At 43.4% G+C, this 26,335-nt stretch overlaps 1 protein-coding gene across 1 annotated transcript in view; it reads left to right on the forward strand.

Annotated features, from left to right (window-relative positions):
• Positions 1–26,335, forward strand: part of XPR1 (xenotropic and polytropic retrovirus receptor 1) — a 235,674-nt gene that overhangs the window by 39,711 nt on the left and 169,628 nt on the right. The window contains exon 2 of the mRNA XM_077453099.1: positions 20,492–20,543. Within this exon, the coding sequence (XP_077309225.1) occupies positions 20,492–20,543 (52 nt within the window). The remainder of the gene's footprint in view (positions 1–20,491; positions 20,544–26,335) is intronic.

The raw sequence follows: 26,335 nt of genomic DNA on the forward strand, positions 1-26,335 counted from the left end.
CTTTCCGTCGAAAAATGTGCGATCGCGTCGTGTTGTCGGAAAATCCCATCGTGTGTGGGCTCCATCTGACTTTTTCCGTTGGAATTTCCGACACACAAAGTTTGAGAGAAGGATCTAAAATTTTCCAACAACAAAATCCAATCATTTAAATTTCAAACGTGTTTAGACAATTCCGACGGACAAAGTGCCATTCGTTCTCATAATAAATTACGAGACAAAACTATTGCCTACTGGCCTGTTTATAGTCCCGTTTGTACGTCATTGCGTTCAGAACGATCGGATTTTCCGACAACTTTGTGCAACCGTCTGTATGCTAGACAAGTTTGGTCCAAAATCCATCAGAAAAAAAATCAGACGGATTTTGTCGTCGGAAAGTCCGACCGTGTGTATGGGGCATAACTGAATCTCAACCCTACTGTCAGTTTATGTGCGACTTCTCTCCTAGCTGTATAAAACAGATTTCTGTGTCTGTGATGTCATCCCCTTCTGGCTGAAATGTAGTCTGTGTCCCATGATCCTTCACGCCTCTTTGGCTTCAGGGTGGGCTATGGGAGTCACTTGTACCAGTTCTGGGAGTTGTTGGTAGGTCCTAGGGTTACTGTGGGTGTTCCTGGGCTTTCGTGTGGGTGGTGTGTAAATGTGTCATACCTCCTCTTGTGTCATTCCTGCCTCTTGAGCATGCCAAAAAAGGCTTACTGCAAGACTGCAGAGGAAGGACTATGGGAGGTTATTATGAAGGTGTTCCCTTCAGATATTAATGAGACGTCACAGAGAGCAGGGCTCTGGTAGGATCTGAGGGGTGGGACTCTCCCTGTTCACACTGGTCTGCATATTTAACTGGGCAGAATAGAATTCTAATTGTGATCCATTCAATCCTGCCCAGCAGCAGCACTGCTAGCTTTCACACCAGGATGTGTCTATATGAAGGTGTTTCTTTGAATAATGCTTTGGTCTGTCAAGTGGGACTTATGAGGATTGGACTGTAGGTGTGACTGGGCGGGATTGAATGCTAATTAGGATGTATTCAATTCTACCCACCATCAGAGCTGTACATGTGGCCATGTATGGTAAAAAAGTTTGTCAGTATAATACAAAATTTGATGGCTGATCAGGAGCACCTTGCTTGTCTTTGTATTACATGTGATTGAAATCTCCTTTTACTCTTCTTGGCATTCAGGAGTCTTCTTTATGCACAGCGTTAGTTGCTTGACAACCTCTCCGTATATTGTGTGTTTGTTTTATCTATTTTTAGTCACCGTAAGTTAGCTCTTCCTGAAGAAGCGAGCTTTGTGGCGCGAAACATGTCGACGATGTCCATGCAGACTACTCCCCTAGAATGTTGGGGTTTACGATGTCAACTACAAGTTTTACATGTTATGACAATATCTGTTGTTTGTATGGTATGCCTAATGTGCAATCTAATCCTTTTTCTGGGACACAATTTCTAATGGCTTGTACTGATATGAATATTACTTTTTTTTCGTTATGTTTCTTCAGATTTAGCATGCAGCCACTTGATTGATAAATCTTTGCATTTAGTCTGGCTTTAGCTGGTGCCCTGACCTCTGCATTACATTTGCGGTTTGGGGTAGCTCCATTCCCTTGCGGGATCCCATTGAGCCACCCTTGTGTGCGCACTTTTGGCCTCGGTCTAGAGTAGTGCTTTTCTGCTTTGTGCATGTCCATAGAAAACACAACCCCAAAGTCTTGGACATCAAGGCACTCCCCTGCTCCTCCCGTCTACAAGCTAGATAGTACTGCCCCTTGCTACTTATATGTGTATGCGCTCCCCAACTGGAAGTTTGGAGCGAGAACACAGAGCTGGAGCCAGCAGCTTAAAAATATTCAGAACTGTAAATGCCTAGGCGTACATATAAAAGCGAAGCACCACTCAAAAGGGGAAGTTTCGACTAGGCGATTGGAAGTTAAATTTCAATCCCCCTCCCCCACCCTTTCCTCCCGAAGTCTTCTGGGACACATGACAGGTCCCAGAAGACTGGGACCAGTCACAGAACCCAACGCCGCGGGTAACGGGCTGTGAAGCTGCAAACTGTCACAACCGGGTTCCCATAGTAAAGATGTTGGCGAGGGAGGGCACGGAGAAAATGGCTGGGGTGAGTACACCGCTGGATCATTGGACAGGTGAGTGGCTGTTAAATTAGCAGTTAGAGCTGGTTCACACAGGGGCGACCCGTCAGGCGACTTAGCCGCCTGACAAGTCGCGTCCCGCTCTGTGCAGTGGAACCATTCTAATCGGAGCGACTCAAGTCGCTCTGACTTAGAAAAAAGGTTCCTGTACGACTTTTGGGGCGACTTGAGGCGACTTGCATTGACTTCTATACATATACTATGCTGCCTCAGTGTGAACGGGACCTTCGTTTTTGTAGCTGCTTACTTTAAATCTTCACTTAGGAGACTGGAGCTCCTCTTTTTTAGTAATTTTACTGGGGAATTTTTATTTGAATAAGCTGATAGTGTTTACGTTTTAAAACGCCGAGCATGTTAGGCCTCCTTCACACAAGGGCGAAGGCTGCATACACCGGATTCCAGCAGAAAGAGTCAGTGGATTCTTGTGGCTGGAATGACAGGTGCGTGCATATAGCTATGGCTACTCGGCCTGTACAAAGTATTGACAGACAACAGTCGTCGCTGTTCACGGCTAGCTCCACACTCCAAGTGGTTGCCTGCAGTTAGGGACAAGTGACCAAGCCTGGATGAATCTGCCTGTGTCCAGGCCCAGACACCTGTCCCTGAATTGCAGTTAACAGCTTGGAGCTTGGTTGCATGCAAACAGCACCTTCTGCGGTCAGCCTGTCAAAACTTTGACATGGGCATGTTGATAGCGGTGATCGCTCAGCCTGTACAACCATTCCAGCTGCAAAAGTCGGCTGATTCTTGTGGCAGGAATCCATGGTTTGTGGCTAAACCCCCATGTGAAGGTGGCCTACTACTTTCAGTGCCAATTCACACTAATGCGAATTTGATACATTACAAAAAAAAGGCCTAGAGTCGACATCCAAAAACACATTGGGAGTTATTTACTAAAGGAAAATCCACTTTGCAGTGAAAGTGCACTTGGAAGTGTAGCGCTGGCTCCTGAAGAGCACGTGCTATGTTTTTTTTGTTTTGTTTTTTTCAATTTAAGGTTACACCTGAACTGCAGTTTAGTTTGGGTAAAATTGTTTACATTTGGACTTCAGCATCAGTCTGACTGGACTATGGGATGTTCAGATTGGCCACAGGGGGCACTGTCTCTTCTGGCAGGCATGGAACTACAGTCTGGTTGGGTGCTTTAAGATTACTCTCTCTCGGAGCCCGTGAAGTGGGAGAGGCGCTCTTGCTGTGCTTTCTGGGATAGGGTACTTAAGATGTGGCTGTCACGTGGTTTGGGGTTTCGGTCCAGAAGGATGTGCTGACTTCATGGTCCTGGTCCTCCTGACCAGCCCCCAAGGAAGGCTATGGCCTGGGGTGCGGATCCACCTGACTTTTTGTCTCGGGGCTGGCTAGCCCAAGGCAAGGAAACTAAAGGAGGATTCTGAGGTGTTTTGGGTGCCGTCTCCGGTTTAGGAGAGACCCAGTGACTGCATAGCTATCCAGGGGAGGACTTTTCAGAAGAAGGCCACATACGGGTTGGTTTCTTAACAAGAGCCTGGAAGGGCTGAAGTACCTAAGAGAATCTGGTCTTGTGGATATCGCCAAGCTGGCTGAAAGATCCAGGTATCCTACAAGTGTTCTACAAGTTTAGTTTTCCTACATGTTCTACAACACCTGTGGCAGAGACTTGTTTCCTGAATTAAACACCTTGTTGGCTGCTAGACCTTGTGAGAGAGGGACTATCCAACCTGAGTGATCATCCAGTTGTGAATGGCTATTCTCTGGATTCAGTCAAAGTAAGCCACTTCTTCATTATTGACTTTGACATTAAGAGTACCTGAACTTTCTTCCTGACCCTCTTATCCCAATTTAAAGCGGGAGTCCACCGGGACTCCGCGTTTTTTTTTTTTTTTTTTTTTTTTTTTTAAAGCCAGCAGCTACAAATACTGCAGCTGCTGACTTTTAAATAGTGACACTTACCTGTCCAGCGCGCCCGCGATGTCGGCACCCGAAGCCGATCGCTCACTCGTCTGTCAGGTCCTGCCGCCGCCATCTTGGGTATGGGAATCAGGAAATGGAGCCTTTCGGCTTCATTTCCCGGTTCCCTACTGCGCATGCGTGAGCCGCGCGGCGCAATCCGGACGGTCCCCGCTGCCTCTGGGAGCTGTGTGTTTCCCAGCAGGCAGCGGGGCACTTGCTGAAGGGGGCGGGCGCTTGCGGAAAGGGGCGTAACGTACGCCCCTTTCCGCAGAGAGCTAGCCCGGAAGTGGGTGCAGTTACCTGGATTATCCAGGTAACTGCACCCCCCTCCCCCCTGAAAGGTGCCGATTGTGGCGCCGGAGGGGGGGGGATTCCGATGAGCGGAGGTCCATTTTAGGGTGGACCTCCGCTTTAAGAGACTGTTCGTTGTCTACGTTTTGCAAATAAAATCCCTTTGTGCGGATTCTGTCAGTCTCTGAAGTTACTGGGCCATTTACCACGGGAATCCCCTAGACCTGAACTGAGGAAAGGAAGGTAACGGTAAGCCCAATTAAATCAGCAGCTCCTTCAGGGGTTAGTGCTACAGAAGTAAAGTCGCTGTAGATCTGAGGGGGACATGCAAGGACAATAAAAAACAGCATTTTAGCTTGCACATGATAGGATGATAAAATCAGCAGAGCTTCCCCTCATTTCAGATCTACCCCTTAGATTTAGAGCTACAGCACTTCCAAGTGCACTTTCAGTGCAAAATGGATTTGCCTTTTGTAAATAACCCTCATTGTGTTCAATGATTGTCATTCACATCTATGCGTTGTGATTGCAATGTGAATGTGATGCGGCAACAAAAAGGGTCCTGTACAAGTTCACTGCGTTGCGATTTTCCTCTCCATAGGCATCAATGGAAACTGACATGAAATCGCATCTTGTGTTCAGATCTGTGTGTGAATACTGCTTTTTTTCTGTGTAGATTTTTATATATTTCACCCCACACAGATGTGCCCAATCCCATCCGAAAATCTGTTAAATTCACATTATAATTGCACTGAACCCTAGCAAAAACCTGCATGAGAATCGCACCCATTCGCATCGCATAAGTATGAACAGAGTCTGATGTTTTGTTGCAGCAAAAGTATGCAGCATTCATCATCGTTTTCTGAACACTGTGGGAAGAGTTTCTTTTGACCTCTTTTCCTATAAGACCCCTTTCACACTGGGGCGTTTTTCAGGCGTTTTTCATGCGCTTTAGCGTTAAAAAAAGCGCCTGAAAGAAGCCGCAACTGCAATCCCAATGTAAAAGCCCGAGTGCTTTCACACCAAGATCCCTTTCACACTGGGGCGTTTTTCAGGCGCTTTAGCGTTAAAAAAAGCGCCTGAAAGAAGCTGCAACTGCAATCCCAATGTAAAAGCCCGAGTGCTTTCACACTGAGGCGCTTCACTGGCAGGGCGTCAAAAAAAAGTCCTGCAAGCAGCTTCTTTGCAGCGCTTTTGGAGCGGTGAATACAACGCTCCTAAAGCGCCCCTTCCCATTGAAATCAATGGGAAGCGCCTGTAAAACGCCTGAAAAACGCTATTGGCAGCAGCGTTTTGTGGGCGCTTTTAACCCTTTATTTGGCCACTAGCAGGGGTTAAAAGCGCCCCAATAACGCTCGAAAAACGCTGGTAAAGCGCTGCTAGTTTAAGCGGCGCTTTACGAGCGTTTTTCGGGCGCTGACATTGTGAAAGGGCTCTTAAAGAGGAAGTAAACCCTGATGGGTTTACTTCCTCTTTTTTTCCCTGCAAAGGTAAAGCATAATGGACTACTATGCATCGCATAGTAGCTCATTATGTGTCACTTACCTGACACAGGAGCCAGCGAAGTCACCGCTGATCCCTGTAGTCCGCCGTATCCATCTTGCTGGTGGCGTCTCGCAGCTCCGCCGCTGCCATTCGGCGAAGCCACGATGACGTCACTCCCGCGCATGCGCACGGGAGTCGACAAATTAGGCAAATCCATTCTTGGACTTGCCGCATTTGGTGCGCCTGCGCGCCGCTGTCTACGGCGCATGCGCCGTAGACAGCAGTGCCCATTTTCGGGCAAATATCTCCTAAACCATATAGGTTTAGAAGATATTGCTTGGACCTACAGGTAAGCCTTAATCTAGGCTTACCTGTAGGTCAAAGTGGTTTGAAGGGGTTTACTTCCTCTTTAAAGCACTTGGGCTTTCACATTGGGACTGCAGATGAGGCTTCTTTCAAGCGCTTTACAGGCGTTTTTTTAACGCTAAAGCGCTTGAAAAACGCCCCAGTGCGAAAGGGGTCTAATCTGATCATACAGTCTGATAAATTACCAAAAAATGATTGAACACAAATCTAGAATGGCGTATGCTTACATGGGTCAAATAATGAATTTGATTAGTTTGCTATTTTTAGATTTCTGTTGGCCAAGAATAGGACAGTCTCCACTTTCAATAACTAATAATTGGGTAACACTAATAGTTTAGCTGTAATAGTCAGAATTTAGTACATGTACACAGCTGCAGAACACCAAAATGGGTGTTGATAGTAGAGATCCGCTGAGCTGTGCAAATGATTCTTTCCTGTGTCACTTTTTCCAGTATGAAAAAATTGTAAATAGAAAGATATCTGCTTGGAAAACCACAAAAAAATGGGGCTGTTAACAAAATTATTATTATTTTTTTTTTTTTTATGCATTGAGAGTCCATTCAGAATGAAAGCACTGCCTAAGCACAACACGCCTAAACACAGCACCCTTCACCACATAAAATGCATGCAATGACAAGTTGTGAATGGTGTGAATGGACCTTAGAAGTATGCTAGAAACTGTATTGCCACACTTAGAAAAAAGATGTGCCTGTTTATGGCTTGTGTAATGGTTTTAATACCCAGTCTGCAGGCTGTTGCATGCTGCAAATGATCTGGACTTGATGTGTAACAGTTTGAATGTGACGGGAAAGCAATGGCAAAGCACCAGATCTCTTATATGTTATATCATAAGATGATCAGGCCAAAAGTGTGTAGCTAGTTTTTGTCTCGTTGGTGCAATGTTAAAGCAATTTTAAAATCCACAATTTTTTAATGGTCCCCCAGGAGGTTCTATGCACTACATATTAGCACATTATGGCAGACTAACCTGTCAAACCAGTCCTTCAGAGCTGTGCTGTCACCACTGTAGTTGGGCTCGGGCACGTCCATCTTTGCCCAGTCTTCCTTTCTTCCTGTGTCTCCTGGTATGTGGATGAGCCCTCTGTGTCCTCACATGCAATGCAGAACTGTTGGTTCTGAATTGTACGTGACATCGGGCAGTTAGGTCCAGTCAAGCAGCGAAGAGGAGAGGCTTCAGGAGGACTGGCGGTGTGAGAGAAGGAGGTTTGCGGAAACGAGGAATAAGATCTTTCATCATATTTCAGAGATTAGAAAGCTGGCAGAAGACAAACTCGCTGCAGCCAGAGGGAAATTAGTGTATTTTTTTTCTCTGAACTTTGAGGATGACTTCCTCCCTCCATGGTGCTTGCCAAAGTCAGTGGGGGCTCGTTTGAAAGCATCTTTATTGCTGCGTTTTCAATGCATTTTTTTCCCCTCTTCACACCAAATGCAGTCCAGTGTTGTTCCCCCCAGCTACCGCATTTAGATCAGCTTGGAATTAGCAATGTCTTATGTGCAGAATGCACATGCATTAAAAAGTATCACTTCTTTATTGACACCAACTATTTAGATGTAGGAAAAAACGGACATTGATTTATGCGTTTGGATGTGATTTTGCAGTGCTAACTAACTAACGAATATAGCAGTGTGAAGATTAGGTTTCGGAAGCATGGAATTCCCAAGTCTGTCTTCTTTTCCTTCTTCTTCTTTTCCTTCTTCTTCTTTTCCTTCTTCTTCTTTTCCTTCTTCTTCTTTTCCTTCTTCTTCTTTTCCTTCTTCTTCTTTTCCTTCTTCTTCTTTTCCCTTTTCCTTCTTCTTCTTTTCCTTTTTCCTTCTTCTTCTTTTCCTTTTTCCTTCTTCTTCTTTTCCTTTTTCCTTCTTCTTCTTTTCCTTTTTCCTTCTTCTTCTTTTCCTTTTTCCTTCTTCTTCTTTTCCTTTTTCCTTCTTCTTCTTTTCCTTTTTCCTTCTTCTTCTTTTCCTTTTTCCTTCTTCTTCTTTTCCTTTTTCCTTCTTCTTCTTTTCCTTTTTCCTTCTTCTTCTTTTCCTTTTTCCTTCTTCTTCTTTTCCTTTTTCCTTCTTCTTCCTTTCCTTTTTCCTTTTTCCTTTTCCTTCTTCTTTTCCTTTTTTCCTTCTTCTTTTCCTTCTTTTCCTTTTTCCTTCTTCTTTTCCTTCTTTTCCTTTTCCTTCTTCTTTTCCTTCTTTTCCTTTTCCTTCTTCTTTTCCTTCTTTGCCACCGCCCTAACCGCGATTCTGCATTTGCGGCGCTGCACCGATTTCAAAAAGTAGTTTCTTTACTACTCTCTGCAATTTTTGGGCTGCTATTTACATTGATATCTGGGCAGAAACCTGCACATGTCTCTGAAATCAGGACTGACATGCAGGAGTGAAGTCATACGAGGTAAGCTGAACTCGCACAGCTTTATTTCTCGCAGCTCAGTGTGAACCTTTGCTAAATCAGATTTATTTTTTTAAATTTTTTTTAACTTTTTATTAAATCTATCCAAACATGGTTTTTCTATAAAAGCTACATTAACCACTTCAGCCCCGGAAGGATTTACCCGCTTAATGACCAGGCTATTATTTTGCAATATGGCACTGCGTCACTTTAACTGACAATTGTGCGGTTGTGTGACATTGTACCCAAACAAAATTTGATGTTCTTTTTTTTTTTTTCACACAAATAGAGATTTCTTATGGTGGTATTTGATCACCTCTGCGGATTTTATTTCTTGAGCTATCAACAAAAATTAGACTCTGCTCAGCCAGGCCGCCCTACCCCAGCATATGTGCAGTGGGCAGTCCTGAAGTGGTTATTAATTTTGTTTGTTCAGCATAAAATGGAGCTTAGTTATATAGCATGAGGCTGTATATTCTGCAATATTTAAATTTTTGGTGAACTCGTGCAATCAATCCAGGCTCTGCAATGCTGCGATAACATGCACTGCATTGATGTATTCACACAATTTCACAGTACCCATGAGATAAAACAAAGTTCAGGAATATTCACTACACTACAAACTGTATTAATCAGTTATGATATTGCTGTTTTACTAAGCAGACAGCTGCTTATTCTATATAGGAAAACTTAATTTTGTTTGCAAATATTAAAGATTCTAACTAACAGCAATAATCGGTCCTTACTTTTAAAGAGCACCTGTCCTTTCAGATCCATCATGGCAGCGGCTGTTAAGCAGCATTTACTTACCTGCTGCTGCCACTTCCCTCACCCTGTTGTGTCACTGCCGCATCACCAGCCGTCCCGTTAAAGTGGGTCAGAGGAGGAGCCGATGCGGGACAGATGACAGTTGCTCTTTAACTGCTTCAGCCCTGGAAGACTTTACCACCTTCCTGACCAGAGCACTTTTTGTGATTCGGCACTGCCTCGCTTTAACTGACAATTGCACAGCTGTGTGACTTTACACCAAAACAAAATTGGCATACTTTTTTCCCCCACAAATAGAGCTTTCTTTTGGTGGTATTTGATCACTTCTGCAGTTTTTATTTTTTGAGCTATAAACAAAGAGCGACAATTTTGAAAAAGAAGCAATGGTGTCAGCACGTCGTCCGCCCTACTAGTTTCGTCAAAGATTGAAGCCGTCCTGGGGCACGTACTGTGTCATTGCCTTTTTATACATACAAACCAAACCAAACTTCGTTCTGATATTCTGATATATAGTTCAGTTGACCATCCATAGGCTAAATTGGATATCAAACCTCCTTTTTGAGATAAAACTGGACGCCAATAGGGCATTGCTTTACTCATGGAAATACTATTTGTTAAAACTATTAAAGAGCAAAAATTGAGCATGTGAAAGAACAAAGGTTTCACAGTTATTTTAATGGTAATGCTTCAAAAGCCGATTGTTTAAAGAAAAACTTGCACGATTAAACCCGGAAGTGAGAAAAATGTCCCCCAAGTGACACTCTGCTGCTGCCTTCTACAAGATGCAATTGCATATTGCACAAAATTGCATGTCAGAATCATCCTAAAAAAAAACATAGTTGTGGAAAAATAATGAAATGACATAAAAGAAGAAAAATTTTATATTTTCCAAAACATAAGTTTAGATTCAGTATAATGCCTATTATTTTGAAGCGGGCCAAGTACCCTCCTGGGGTCCAGATAGTACCTCCAAAAGTGTACATATTGATACATACAATATACATCCCAAGCCAGGTCAAAAATACATGAATAGTGTCCGTATAATGAAACTAATTCGGTGGACAACATATAGTTGATTTCATCTCCCGGTAGTATTACTCCTAAAGGTAACCCTCAGTGTCTGATGTTGATGAATTATCTACAAAGGCCTTGATGTCTACGTCCACGCTGAGGCCCAAAGGTGAAAAACGTCTAACCTTGAAAATCCATTTCATCTCAAGTTGCGATATCCCCCTTACTAATGAGCCGCCCCTCCACGGTGGACTGTATCTGTCATTGCCCATAAATATAGTGTTCTTAGGGTCCTTGTTGTGTACCAACGCATAATGTTTCGAAACTGAATATTTCAGAAAACCTTTCCTGATGTTGCTAATGTGATCATTTAGTCTCACCTGTAGGGCCCGTTTGGTCCTGCCCACATACTGGAGTCCACACGGCATTGTAACAAATAAACCAGTCCCGTTGTCGAACAGGTAATGAAAGATTTTATTTTAAAGGTATGTGAAGAGCTAGTGGCTGTAAACTCCCTGATATGTCGACAGCCATTGATAGCGCACACTTGCCATTTTCTACACTGATAAAATCCAAAAAGATTCTGGTAAAAGGAAATGGGTTTTGATGGTGGATTTTTAACCACTTCCCGCCCGGACGTCATTTTGCTATAGGCCGGATGGGAAGTGGTTAAAAATCCACCATCAAAACCCATTTCCTTTTACCAGAATCTTTTTGGATTTTATCAATGTAGAAAATGCCAAGTGTGGTTCAGTAATCCTGACTGGGCGTCATGACGTCCTTCAGGATAACAGCCTCTGCACGTCCGTTGGGGGCGTGCATCACAGCGATCGGTGGTGCAGTGTTTGTCTGGCACACTGCTATGACACACCGCTACACCGATCTTGGTAAACAGCCTCCGATGGAGGCTCTTTACTACATGATCAGCTGTGTCCAATCACGGCTAATCAATGGCTTTTCCTGTTTACATCGTGATCGGCTTTTCCTCACTCACGTCTGACGTTGGGGAGTTGGGGCCTGCGCTGATTATCAGCGCAGCCCCCCCTCGGATGCCCACACTAGACCACAAGGGAAGGGGGCAACATGTGGATGGCCATCCACATGTGCAAATGAATACCCAATCTGTGCCCACAAATGGGCACTGACTGGCACCATTATGTCCATTACATCAGTGATGCCCAGCAATGCCACCCATCAGTGTTATAAGTGCCCATCAGTGCCACATACCAGTGCCACTTACAGTGCCTTGCGAAAGTATTCGCCCCCCTTGAACCTTTCAACCTTTTGCCACATTTCAGGCTTCAAACATAAAGATATAACATTTTTTATTTTTTGTCTAGAATCACCAACAAGTGGGACACAATTGTGAAGTGGAACGAAATCTATTGGATTTTTGAAACTTTTTTAACTAATAAAAAAATGAAAAGTGGGGAGTGCAAAATTATTCGGCCCCCTTGCGTTAATACTTTGTAGAGCCACCTTTTTGCTGCAATTTACAGCTGCAAGTCGCTTGGGGTATGTCTCTATCAGTTTTGCACATCGAGAGACTGAAATTCTTGCCCATTCTTCCTTGCAAAATAGCTTGAGCTCAGTGAGGTTGGATGGAGAGCGTTTGTGAGCAGCAGTTTTCCACTCTTTCCACAGATTCTCGATTGGATTCAGGTCTGGACTTTGACTTAGCCATTCTAACACCTGGATACGTTTTATTTGTGAACCATTCCTTTTGTAGATTTTGCTGTATGTTTGAGATCATTGTCTTGTTGGAAGCTAAATCTCCGTCCCAGTTTCAGGTCTTTTGCAGACTCCAACAGGTTTTCATCCAGAATGGTCCTGTATTTGGCTGCATCCATCTTCCCCTCAATTTTAACCATCTTCCCTGTCCCTGCTGAAGAAAAGCAGGCCCAAACCATGATGCTGCCACCACCATGTTTGACAGTGGGGATGGCGTGTTGAGGGGGATGAGCTGTGTTGCTTTTACGCCAAACATATAGTTTTGCATTGTGGGCAAAAAGTTTGATTTTGGTTTCATCTGACCAGAGCACCTTCTTCCACATGTTTGGTGTGCCTCCCAGGTGGCTTGTGGCAAACTTTAGACAAGACTTTTTATGGATATCTTAGAGAAATGGCTTTCTTCTTTCCACTCTTCCATAAAGGCCAGATTTGTGCAGTGTACGACTGAATGTTGTCCTATGGACAGACTCTCCCACTTCAGCTGTAGTTCTCTGCAGTTCATCCGGAGTGATCATGGGCCTCTTGGCTGCATCTCTGATCAGTCTTCTCTTTGTGTGAGCTGAAAGTTTAGAGGGACGGCCAGGTCTTGGTAGATTTGCAGTGGTCTGATACTCCTTCCATTTCAAAATGATCGCTTGCACAGTGCTCCTTGGGATGTTTAAAGCTTGGGAAATCTTTTTGTATCCAAATCCGGCTTTAAACTTCTCCACAACAGTATTACGGACCTGCCTGGTGTGTTCCTTGGTCTTCATGATGCTCTCTACGCTTTCAACAGAACCCTGAGACTATCACAGAGCAGGTGCATTTATACAGAGACTTGATTACACACAGGTGGATTCTATTTATCACCATCAGTCATTTAGGACAACATTGGATCATTCAGAGATCCTCGCTGAACTTCTGGAGTGAGTTTGCTGCACTGAAAGTAAAGGGGCCGAATAATTTTGCACGCACCACTTTTCAGTTTTTTATTTGCTAAAAAAGTTTAAATTATCCAATAGATTTCGTTCCACTTCACAATTGTGTCCCACTTGTTGGTGATTCTTCACAAAAAATAAAAATGTTATATCTTTGTTTGAAGCCTAAAATATGGCAAAAGGTTGAAAAGTTCAAGGGGGCCGAATACTTTCACAGGCACTGTATCAGTGCTCGTTAGTGCCCATCATTGAAGAAGAAAACATACTTATTTACAAAATTTTTTAACAGAAACAAAAACCCTTTTTTTTCGGTCTTTTTTTTTTTTATTGCACAAAAAATAAAAATCGCAGAGGTGATCAAATACCACCAAAAGAAAGCTCTATTTGTGGGAGCAACATTATAAAAAATGTTTGGGTACAGTGTTTTTATGACCGCACAATTGTCATTCAAGTGCCTGGTATTGAAGTGGTTAAAAACTAGGGGCAATTTTATCTTTATCAGTGTAAAAGATAACAGCAGCACAAGCAGAGACCAGAAGTAGTTATCGGCATGAAAGATTTCTGGCAGAATTAACGTGCTTTTTTTATTGCACGTATCGAACAGCTGTATCCCTAATGGTGTATGTGTGTATATAGAGAGAGAGATCTCAGGTTTTAGGGACATTTTAAAATCCAGTTATTTTGAAGTGGAACTTTTATCAGAAAATTAAGTCCCCCTAGATGACTTCAGGCTGGCTACTTCTGCAGGTATAGCTATGTAAAACATTAAAAATAAGTGTCAAAGACAAAGCACTACTTAGACTGCAACAGGCCTATTAAGACAAGGCTAATAAACCACATATGCTTCTAGCAAGAAAACTTCATGAATGGGCGGCAGCTACTTCATTCATCCCTCTTAAAGATGCAAATGGTACCCTTCAGTCTCATCCCTCTAAAATTGCCCAACTCTTTTACTACTATTACTACTGTATTCGACTTTATATAATGACCCGAGTGTGCCACATAATCCTCCCAAGCCACCCACTCCTATCTAGCACACTGCGATCTTCCTATTCTATCCTCCTCCACCCTTACTGGCCTCCATTTCTGAGGAGGAAGTATCCAATGCGATTAAATCTCTACCGAATAACGAGGCTCCTGGGCCTGATGTACATCTACTACAAAACCTTTCTACCACTTCTTCTCCCTCACATCACAATTCTGTTCAACTCTTTTTTTTTTTTTTTTGACTGATACACTAATACAGACCTGAAAATTTTTCCAGAGCTACTGGCAAATAGGGTAAACAACTTCATGCCATCACTGGTCCACAAGGATCAAGTAGGATTCATTCCCCTTCGCCCCGGCAGGGGATAACACCCGGAGAGTCATAGACCTCATAGAAGTTGCAACAGGAATAGGGCATAGGCCTTGCTTCTCAGTTTGGATGCAGAAAAAGCCTTTGCTAGGCCGAACTGGCCTTTCCTGTTTGCAACACTCCACCGTGTTGGTATTAAGGGCCCTTTCCTTCGAGCCATTGCTCACCTATACTTGCCCCCCTCTGCCCTAGTTCGAACCTAGTTTGCCTCCTCCTCCACTTTCCCGATTACTAATGGGACCCGACAATCGTGCCCACTTTCCCCTCTCTGTGCCCTTTGTATTGAGCCCCCTAGCAGCCCATATCAGAAAGAACCCAAACATTCACGGCATCCCTGTACGTATTAGGGACTTTAAAATATCCTTATTTGTGGATGATATTCTGCTTACCCTTGCGCAAACCCCATGTTTCCCTCCCGAATCTACACGTAGAGCTAGATCAGTACAGCGACCTCTTAGGATACAAAATAAATAATTCAAAGACTGAAGCCCTCCCCCTCAATATACCCCACCAGCCACTGTCTGCCCTTTCACAATCATTCAATTTATGCGTGGAAGACTTCTTCCTTAAAATACCTTGGGGTCCACTTCACGCCCACCTACAACGTTCTCTATAAGACCAACTTCCCCTAACTTTACACCTCCATTAGAGCCTCCCTGGCCAAGTGGAAATCTGTAAAGCTGTCTCTTTTTGGCTGCCTTGTGGCCATAAAGATGATGATTCTACTTAAACTTCTATACCTCTTTGAGACACTACCCCTCCCCATCCCAGCTTTGCACTTTAAGAACCTTCAGGGCGATCTGAAAATTATAAGAGGTACCAGATTGCTAGATCAGTCTTGTATGCTCCCCTCAACCAAGGCGGCCTTGCATTCGCCAGCGTAGCCAAGTATTATCTGGCAGCCCAGTTACGCCCTGTAGCCTCTTGGTGCACCCTCCACGTTTATAACTGATGGACACAAATTGAGAAGCTGTGGCTGGCCCCCATCCACCCGAATTCCATGTTGTGGAGTTTGGGTGTACCGCCCAGTGGGTTACAGCTATTGGGACCAATGGCGCTCCTACGAATGCTATGGTGGCGTGCAAAATTGACATATTCGCTTACCACCACCTCCTCCTTGGTCACCTCAATTATATTTACACCCAATGTCCTGGACAGCTTGACCTTGCAGATGTCTCACTTTTGGAGGAATAGGGCCTTATTTTGCTACGGTCAATTGGTGGATACCAGATGCTTGCGATCCTTCCAAGATCTGCAAGATGCCTTTGATTTGTCCAGACAGACTTTTTTTTCGTTACTTATAAATATGTCACTATGCGCAATCTTTGGTAACAAACCTTCAATTCTCCCCCTTAACCTTTTGTGAAAATATGTCTAGAGGGCTCGTCCCCTAAAGGTATGATTTTCACGCACCTAACAGCTCCTCGCCATGGATTTGTCACCAACCGGACCTCAACGTGCCTATATGTGCAAGTGGGAGCATACCCCTGAAGACATGGCATCTCATATAGTCAGACTTCTAAGTGCTCCATCTGTACGCTCTATAAAGAAAATCAATACAAGATTGTATTCTACTGGTACCAAACTCCTGACCTGCTCCAGTTCATAAACCCGTTGGCTGATCCCCACTGCTGGCGCTGTTGTAAAGATATATGGGGGTGCTATATTATACCTACTGGACCTGCCCTCTAATCCTCCCCTATTGGCAGACTGTACACTCTTTACTTCATTCCATCTTTGGCTCTTGGGTGACCTTCAACCCAAAAACCTTTTCTCCTGGGCATCCCACTCCCCTCTTTTTCTAAAGTATCAAAAAAGCTTTTAGCACCTGGGCTAACAGCAGCGCAGTGTTTGGTGGCCCTGAAATGGAAAAAAAGGGAACCCCCTCACTGTTTGAACTGCAATCCAGGATCAGAGATGTTGAAAGGATGGAGTACCGACGGCCTCCCTAAATAATACTCTTGACTTACACAATTGAATATGGGAGCCGTAGGTTATGTTGGAGACCCCTACAACCTGATACCCTGATGAACCCTGACCTCGAGGAGGTCGCTTGCACTTGTGGTTCGTGTCCCTGGGTGGTGCAGAGCTCCTATAGTGGGTTGTCTTCTCCTATCCTTTCTGTCCCACTACTCTCTATATGGTCTTCTCTACTTTCTCTTGCTTTTGTGATTCTCCCTAACCCGATCACTGTACTCTTCTTCTCCTCCATACGTCGGCACACACTTTTTCAGGTTAGACTCTGCTATGCTACAGAAATTGTGCATCCTACTCCATTAATCTGATAATGTCACATACTGTCTCTGGATGTATGAGTTGCATGTCTTAACCAAGTTTTTTTTCACTGGCCATACTGTATGTTGATAACTTGCCAGATAGATGCTTTCTACAACAATTCATGTTTTCTTATATTTTCTGTTGGAAATTTTTGAAAATCAATAAAACTTTGTCAAGTCTCAAAAAAATATATATACTGTTTAAAATCCAATAATACTGCCTCAGCCTGCTCTGTACATGCTCAGTTTCTCTGTTTTTAGGCCTCTGAGTTAGTAGAGGCGGATCTGCTGACTGCCTTAAAGGAGAATTAAACCCTCCTATCCTTTACAGCCGAGGAAGCGGCCTCCGTTTGCTCTGCCATGGTGCTGCACATGTGATCGGTTATGACACCAGCCATTTGATGGTTTGACAGTTTGGTTGAGGAAACAAGCAAATGTGACTGTTGGCATTTCCAAGAAAGTTACTTTTTTTTGAACCCGTTAAATCCATGGATTTAATTTTGCTTTATGATTTACTGCTGTTCAGGGGCTCTGGGCTTCAGCAAAATGGCAGCCTCTTGCAAGAGGAAACGGGAGTGATGCTGGAGGTAATTTACAGCACACTAATTTTTGTATTATATTTATATTGTGGAATGTATGTTCTTTGATAAAGAATATTTTTTTAATCAAGTTGTTATAGGTAACGTTCCGCTTAAAAATATATGTAAACCCTCGCCTTGTAAAATAACCCATTCAGTTTCAAATGTGAATGAAAGCCAAAGCGTTTTTTTATATAGATGAGATAGAGATAAAACATTATAAATACCCTCTTTTCCTGTTTTTATAAGTGATCACATACCGACTTTCCTTATATGGCTGAAAACGGAGGTGGGGAAGGAGAAACAGCAGCACACTCATCTTCCCAATGAATAACTGGGCGGGCAGCAGCATGTCTGATCATTGGAGAACAGGTTTTGTTCCCATCCCCAGAAACCCGCCCCCCCGACTCTCTTCTGTTGTGACAGGTAGCTGGAAACTTCTCCCTCTGCTCTCTGTCACAATCTGAAAAGAATGTGGCCTCGCAGGGCTCCGCTGACCGTGTCATCCATTCGCAGAGTTCTGTGAATGGTAAACTACAAGGTCTGACAGCGTTTGTGGCTGTCGTCTTGTAGTTCTCGATGAACTTACCATGATGCTGTTGAGCGCTGTGGTGGTTCACTGATGCATCTTCTTAGTGTCTAACTGCCAGGCTGTATGATGTATGGCCAGACAGCTTACACACACAGTCTGCAAGAACCCTGCATTGTACCCACGATCTTCTGATATTGGGTGCAATGCTTTCCAGGCTTCAAATAGAAAAAAATTCACTTTTTTATTTATTTATTTTTTTTACCTGCAAAGCAGTGACTACATTATAGCAGCATGCTGTCGCTGGTTGTCAGTGTCTTTGTATTAAGGCAGCCATGGGTGTGTACAATGGCCAACCATCCATAAACGTTGCAATTTTAAGGAAGATGACTTATGTAACAAATTTGTAACCACTCCAAACAAGTGGTCTGGAATTCTGTATCAGTGTTGTACGGCTTTGGCTCTCTGCATCGTTAAAATCTTCAATAAAAATGCAGGGCCCTCCTGTCCCTTTTTGTATTGAACTGTAATTGTGTTGTCCCCCCTATACATTGTAAAGCTCTGCGTAAACTGTTGGCACTATATAAATCGTGTATAATAATATGTATCAAAATAAAATACACTTGCCAACTTGAGATTCCTCTAGCCATGCATTTGAGCATAGATGGGAGAATAAAACGAATGTTGCATTTAGGCAGCAGGCTGTGTAAGAAAAAAAAAACGAGCAAGTATATAGGGGGTATGTGCACTGGTGTGCAGTCATGTTGGAACAGGAAGGGGCCAACCCCAAAACTGTTCCCACAAAGCATGAAATTGTCCAAAATGTCGCCTTAGGAGTTCCCTTCATTGGAACTAAAAGGCCAAGTCCAACCCCTGAAAAACAACCCCACTCCAAAATCCCCCACCACTAAATGATTTGGACCAGTGCACAAAGCAAGGCCCATAAAGAAATGAAAGAGAGTTTGGGGTGGAGGAACTTTAATGGCCTTACAAAGTCCTGACCTCAAGCTGATAGAACACCTTTTGGGATAAATTAGAGCAGAGACTGTGAGCCAGGCCTTCTCATCCAACATCAGTGCCTGACCTCACAAATGCGCTTCTGGAAGAATGGTCAAACATTCCCATAGACACACTCCTAAACCTTGTGGACAGCCTTCCCAGAAGATTTGAAGCTGTTAGAGCTGCAAAGGATTAAGACTGGAGTGTCATTAAAGTTCATGTGCGTGTAAAGGCAGGTGTCCCAATACTTTTGGTGATATAGTGTATTTTGGACATATCTGGGATCCTGAGATTATCATTTTATTCTGGAGTTGTTGTTTTTTTCTGTGTGGTGTGTTTTTTTTTTTTTTTTTTTTTTTAAATAGTTCTGTAAATCTTTCTAACGTGAAAGTTAAATTGTTTTTATGAAAACTTGGAGGCTGTGGATTTCCTTGAGTTTACATTCTAGATTTTTTTTTATTTAAAGCGGGCCTTCCGGCCGAACCCCCCATTTTTTTTAATTATTTTTTTTTTCTGGCCCTGCTTTACCCGAAGGTGATATCTGACCTCTCATGTCTTCTGTCATTAAAGAGGGATTCCACCCAAAAAAAAAAATATTAAAAGCCAGCAGCTATAAATACTACAGCTGCTGACTTTTAATAAATGGACACTCACCTGTCCCGGGTTCCAGCGATGCCGGCAGCCGAGGCCGATCGATCGCTCGGGCCTCGGCTGCTGTAGTCACCATTCTAGGTGAGGGAATCGGGAAGTGAAGCGAATCGGCTTCACTTCCCGGTTCCCTACTGCGCATGCGTGAGCCGCGCCGCGCAATAGGAAATCTCCGCGCTGTCACTGGGACCTGTGTGTGTCCCAGCAGACAGCGCGGCAGGGCAGGAAATGGCGTAGACTCCCACGGGAGTCTATGCCCGGAAGTGGGTGAAAATACCTGTCTTTGACAGGTATCTCCACCCCCCTCCCCCCTGAAAGGTGTCAATTGTGACACCGGAGGGGGGGAGGGATCCGATCAGCGGAGGTTCCACTTTAGGGTGGAATCCCGCTTTAAGATGCCTGCGGGCTTTTCCAGGTTCAGCGGGCAGGCTTCTACGTGGCAATAGTCCCGCCCCTTCCTCTCCTTGAGTGAAAGGCTATACCTCCTGGGATATGTGAAGTGTAAATCCCTGAAGGCACAGCAGGCAGTGTGCGCTTCAATCGCCTAAGGTGAATGATGTGCGTGGGGAGGTGGGGGCCGGACATTTGTGCACAAAAAAATAAGGTAAAACAAAAATGCTCAATACCTCTGCAGGATGGGTGGAAGGAAAATATGGAAGAGGGTGAAGGTCCACTTTACTGATTTAATATCCCAATTAACATTTCTGAATTATTTACAATACAGGAATTCTGAATTTTTACTTGCGGATATTTTACTGCATAAATTTCTCTTGTAGCTTCAGAAAATAGTTTTCGTAGGTACAGTAGGGATGATCTAGGAAAAGGGACCAATCCTTTGTAGTGCATGAGGGTTCAAATAAAAAATAAAAAATTGCTGGAAAGATGAAATTGTGGCTGCTCTGGTTGAAGATCATTGATTTATCAGAGGGTTTGAACCCCAATAAAAATCTATTGGATGATGGGTCACTTTAAGCTTGCAGCTTTGTTCCATGGATTACATGCTTTGTTGGAATGCTTAATGTGCTTTCGATGACAACTAACCATAATGTGCACTTATCTCCCTCAGGCTTTCAAGGAGATGTTGTATGCAGCCCAAGACCAGGCCCCGTCTATTGAAGGTAAGGAGGAACATGTTTGATTTCATGGACCAGAAAGACACATTATGTAAAGAAGATGAATTTCATAAAAATAGACCTCTGGAGAAAAACATGATAAATTATTAAATGTTTTAACAAGTGCTGTCATTCTAAATTAACATTTTCTTCATCATAACTGCTCTAAAGGGCATCTAATGTCACCACAGAAGGACTTTGGCGGAGTAATTTGGAGAAAATCCATTTTTCAATTTACAGAAATACATTATACCGAATGTTGACCAAACATGTGACTGTTTGCCACTCACCTTAGACCTTGATTGTAGATGGTACACAAACATTCCCATAGACACGCTCCTAAGCCTTGTGGAAGCCTTCCCAGAAGAGTTGAAGCTGTTATAGCTGCAAAGAGTGGGCCAACTCCATATTGAACCCTACAGAGTAAGACTGGGATGCCATTAAAGTTCATGTGCGTGTAAAGGCAGGTGTCACAATACTTTTGGCAAAATAATGTGTTTTTGGAAATTGGTTCTTTTAAAGGCCTTGAGTCTAGCTGGAGTTTGCTGGCCAAAATTAGCATTTTCCAGTGATTTATTACCTGTACACAACTGAAGCAATATGTAGTGTGTATCATATGCAGAATGGCACTTGGTTAGGTGCATTTGTCATGGTGAAACCCAGCGCAGGTGTTTGAAAATCTTTTTGTTGCCAGTGATGTCTATTAGTTGCTTTAAGCTTGGTTTACCAAAACGTTTTACTTTATGGTATTTATTTTTATTTTGAGTATAGTAAAGACTTCTATTGTTTTTCTTTGTCATACATGTTCCATTATTTATCTTATTTATTTCAGGTACATATATAGCGCCATCAAATTGTGCAGCGCTTTACATTGTACATTCACATCAGTCCCTACTCTCAAGGAGCTTACACTCTAAGATCCCATTCATACATACATACACATGCTAGGGGCAGTTTGGACAGGATCCAATTAACCTACCACCAGCATGTCTTTGGAGTGTGGGAGGAAAACGGAGTAACGGAGGAAACCCACACAGGCACAACATACAAACTCCAGGCAGGTAGTGTCGTGGTTGGGATTCGAACCAGCAACCCTTTTACTGCTAGGTGAGAGTGCTATCCACTACACCACTGTGATGCCCCATTAGGGAAGTTTAACCTCCTGTCCTCTAGACATAGCAGAAAAAGACAGGAAATTATTCTAAAGGGAGGGAAATCTGCTTTTAGTTGTCTCCATAAAAAGTGAAATATTTACCTTCTATTCCAGTTTCAGTCTGACAATGGTCACCACAGAAAAATGGATGGGTTAAATCTTCCTTGTGAGTGCAATAATATCCTGCCAGGGTTTCTAAACCCTTTTAAGATCTTACTAAAAGTAAGATCAGTCTATTTATGCATTAAAGCATGCTTGTTATACTAACTGTGGAACCTAATGGGTTAATACTGTCTTCTCTGAACCTCCCCTTCTTTTACTGCCCCCCGCCCATCTACTGATAGTACAGTGCCCCATGGGCACTCTGCACATGCTCAGTTTGGTGGGTATTGCTAGAGTGTGTGTTTTTTTTTTTTTCCCTTTGGGAGCGTGCATGTGATCAGCACAGGGCCAATCAGTACTGTCCAGACAGAGGGTCAGGGTGCTGCAGCCTCATAGGACAGGCAGAGGAGACTTAAAATTCCTCTTACAAGATTTCACCACACACTCATAAGATTGTTATATACTGCTGATGAGAGAAGGTAATTTGGCAGTTTATATTTACTAACATTATTGCATTTCCATGTTCTTTGTATTGTGGGAGACCAGATATAATGAATGAATGAATGCAGGGTCTAGGGTTTTAGTAACACTTTAACTCCTCTTTCCAAAGCAAGAACAACCTTTTGGACTTTAGATATCCTTTAATCTATTTAGCATTCTTTTGAATTTGTTTTTCAGCCCTTCATCACCCTCACAAGGAATTTTGACTCCTAGCGATGCCATTGCATGCAGTGGAGAAGGATTTGATTGTCACGCATCCCGTTTGAGGAATAGTCTTTCTATGTAGCTTTAGGGGGCCTTGTAGAGAAACCACATATGTACATTCCTATACTGCTGTCAGGAAAGTCAATATAATGACGTGTTTTTGCTTCTTTTTGTGATAACCTCTATATTGCAGAATTTCTCCAGACATCTGCAGAATTGGGTTACAGCTAAACTCATTTGAAACGGCCTTTATTCCTTAACGTGTAAGTTCACTTTCAGCAACCTTTTCTGAAATGCCCCTTATGCAGTTCTATAGCTTCTGAATAGAACATGCAGTTGTGGGAGCACCTTTGCAAAGTCCGCTGCCCCATGTGCCATTCTCCTTTCTTTGCAGGACAGGCCAGACACTACAATTGTGCAACTCCCCCGCCTCTTACCCCGCTCAGTTCACTCCCTTTGTGCTGGCATGACAGAACTAAAGTGCACATCCTCTTGTGCTGGCTTTTAAAGATGGTCAAAGACAGCCCCCCCCCCACCCCCACCCCCGAAAAAAGCCAGGGAGAATATGCTGGCTAGGGACCTCTCGAGTGTTGGAGCATAGGTGGACGCTTGTGTCTGTTGTACTGCTTTTATGTAATGTGAAAGCAAAACTAACCCCAAAGGGTTACAGAATTTCAATAAAGCCAACATGGCCTTTTCACTTTTACTATGTTGATGGTCCTTGTAACCCCTCTGGCTGCTGAAGATGACATCATATTGTGTAAATTGCAGTATTCCTCTTCATATCAATCGCTCCCCATTCCAGACATCGGCATTGAATTATGTGCTTGCCCACTACCCAGACTGGCATATGCAAATTGGACATTGAGAGCTTTATGTTGGTGACTGTAGGCAGGGCCTGGTTTGATGTAAGCTCATTCACTGCAAAAGGAATCCAGACAAATAAGAATTGTATATATTTTATTTTTTTTGGAAATTGAATTCTCAAATGACAAATACTTGCAGCACTGGGCTCAGTTGGCTTTATGATCTGTGTTTTAGCCTCCCTAAACTGGAGCTGAATGGTACTTTAAAGGCTTGACCAAAGCTTGCAGAAACATCTTGCTGTACACACTGCTTTTATACAAGCTGAAGCCCATATGAACAAGGCCTTAGTAAAATTCTACTAGGCTTTCTCCTGGACCCAGTGTTCTCTCCTCCTCTCCATATTCCGCATAAAAGCAGGGGGAGGGGAAATCACAAAAGGGGTGAGGTAGGGGAGTAGTGGAATGAGCTACATTGATGAGTACAGCACCATACATTGCTCCCTTTTGCAGAAAGTGAAGTGTCTGGATGTCGAAAGGGGCAGAGGAAAGTCCATGATCTCTGAACAAGGCAGCTAGAACAGGCCAAGGTAGAAGATAGAAAGTGTCTGGCTGCACCTGCATACATCACCACACATACATACATACATGCAGACAAAACACTTCTAAAAGTATGTATGCTTGCATATTTTTCCTAGTATTTCTATTTGCAATCCATGAATTTAACTGTTGGGCATGGGATACAGTTCTCCTTTAATGTGTTAAAGTTCCAGTCACTCACTTTACCAATTCGATGCAAAGTGACTTTGTCGTGGTAAAAGCCCTTCCTATCCCGACACAAAACCTTCATCCTCACCTTGCCAATGCTTCCTCACCGATTCTGCTTCCATTGCAACTGCCACTAAAATCCCAAGGGATGCTTTGTGTTGTGTGCAAAGGGTAGCAGTAACCTCACTCTCCTGATCATGTGACAGTGCTCGGGCATAGGAATTGACTGCTAGACCTGAGTATTGTCCCCTGGGGAAAGGTAACTGCTTCTCCATACATTTTACAACTGGGTATTGTCATTGGGTGGGACAGAGGGAAGAGTGATGAGGAAGCATTAGTAAGAGGACTGTCAGGGCTTCAAGGGTCCTTTTACAAAAATGAGGCTTGTTGCCTGTGTCTCTTTAAGGCTGGGTTCACACCGCTGCGGCAGCGAGAACCGGATGTGATTCGCACCGCACTGATACATACAGATAGTATGGCTGAATTCGCATCGCACCCGCCGCAAACTCGCACGGGACCCTTTTTTTGGTCCGCAGCAGAATCGGATCGCATGGGTGTTCACACCATGCGATCCGATTCCTGTCCGAGTTTGCAGATCGCACTGCAATATGCGAACTGATCTGGGGGTGTCATTAACATTTCACTGACACTCCCAGCAGTCCGCATAGGGCAGTGTGAACTGCCGGCGGGAGGCATGCGATGCGGGAAAACGCTGCGGATTCGCGGCGTTCCCGCATCGCTTCAGTGTGAACCCAGCCTAAAGGCTAACGTCACCTTTTGAGGAAAAAAAAAATCAATATGCATTTAAAGAGCACAGATAGGTTACATCAGTGGTCATCAACCCTGTCCTCAGGGTCCACTAACAGGCCAGGTTTGCAAGATAACTGAAATGCATCACAGGTGATATAATTTGCTGTTCAGTGATTGCAGTATTCTAGTCTGCATCTCCCCAAGGTAATACATAAAACCTGGCCTGTTAGTGGGCCCGGAGGATAGGGTTGATGACCAATGGGTTACATTAAAACTGTACATTAGTTTCTAGTGATGTGACGTGGCCTCGGGTGATGCACAAGCTCAAACAAATCCTCCTACAGAAGTTGTACCTGTTTATCTGCTGTATTTTCCTCTCTACATCCATTTAAAGCCATCATTTATAAAGCTTGTCTGAGCTGTCGGAAATAAGGGGGCGGAGAACTGAAGTTACAATCTGCAAAGCTCAGTGTAGTAAAGCTGATTGGAGGGAAGGGACACACAGGAACTGAGCCAAGGCTGTGAATCAGCTGGAGATCCCTCCCCTGTCACCTTTCTTTTCTTAAGCCCCATACACTAGGGCCAGATATTGGGCGGTATGGGCAGCCAGTCTGACAGAAGCTGGCCAAATGTCTGGCTTCTGTCGAAGGGGCATGACCAAAAAAGGTCTGCGGATTGGCACCCCATCAGCACTCTCAGCCAATATGTCCTGGTGGAGGGCCGTCCCCCTGGCAGAACACAATAGCTCAGAGGAGAGATCGCTGTTCTAACATTGGATTGCTGGTACAGGATCTCCTCCCCAGCTCTTCAGTTTTTTTTTTCATTCAGCCCACTGGATTGAGCAAAAAAGAACTAAGTGTATACTAGGCTTTAGTGTCAGGAAAACTTGTCAGAGGTAATTCATGCTGATATCAGAGGATGACACACTAGAGGGGATAGGCTTTGTTCATATTTCATATCTGAGGTTTACAACCACTTTAAATACCATACCAGTAGGGCTATTGCAACATCCCACACAGCTTGTCCAAAACGAAAAAAAAAATGCCCATTTGTCAGGGACCCCTTGTCCGGTCTTATATTGGGGGGCACAGAATTTTTTTTTTTTCCCTCTTCCTTGGAAGGTTGCATGTGATCAGCGCAGGGCCAATCAGCACTGTGAACATTTGAAAAGAATTAGAAAAACAATTTACTATGGATTTTCTAAAACAATTTACTATGGAGAAGCTAATTCAATTGAGTCAAACATACATTAAAGATCTTTGTGGACAAAAGAGGGGACTGGCACGTGTGTGTGTGTGTGTGTGTGTGTATGTGTATATATATATATATATATATATATATATATATATATATATATATATATATATATATATATATATATATATATATATAAAATATTATTTAAAATTTTTATGAAAATTTAGATTTTTAGGTAACAAGCATTGACCTTGTCGTATAGAATTGTATGTTTTTAAGCACATTTCTGCCACCAACATAGAAGAGTTGTCTTCCCCTCC

The sequence above is a fragment of the Lithobates pipiens genome, unplaced genomic scaffold (assembly GCF_037356315.1).
Source record: "Lithobates pipiens isolate NorthernLeopardFrog02 unplaced genomic scaffold, aLitPip1_a1.2 Scaffold_23, whole genome shotgun sequence".
NCBI classification, from domain to species: Eukaryota; Metazoa; Chordata; class Amphibia; order Anura; family Ranidae; genus Lithobates; species Lithobates pipiens.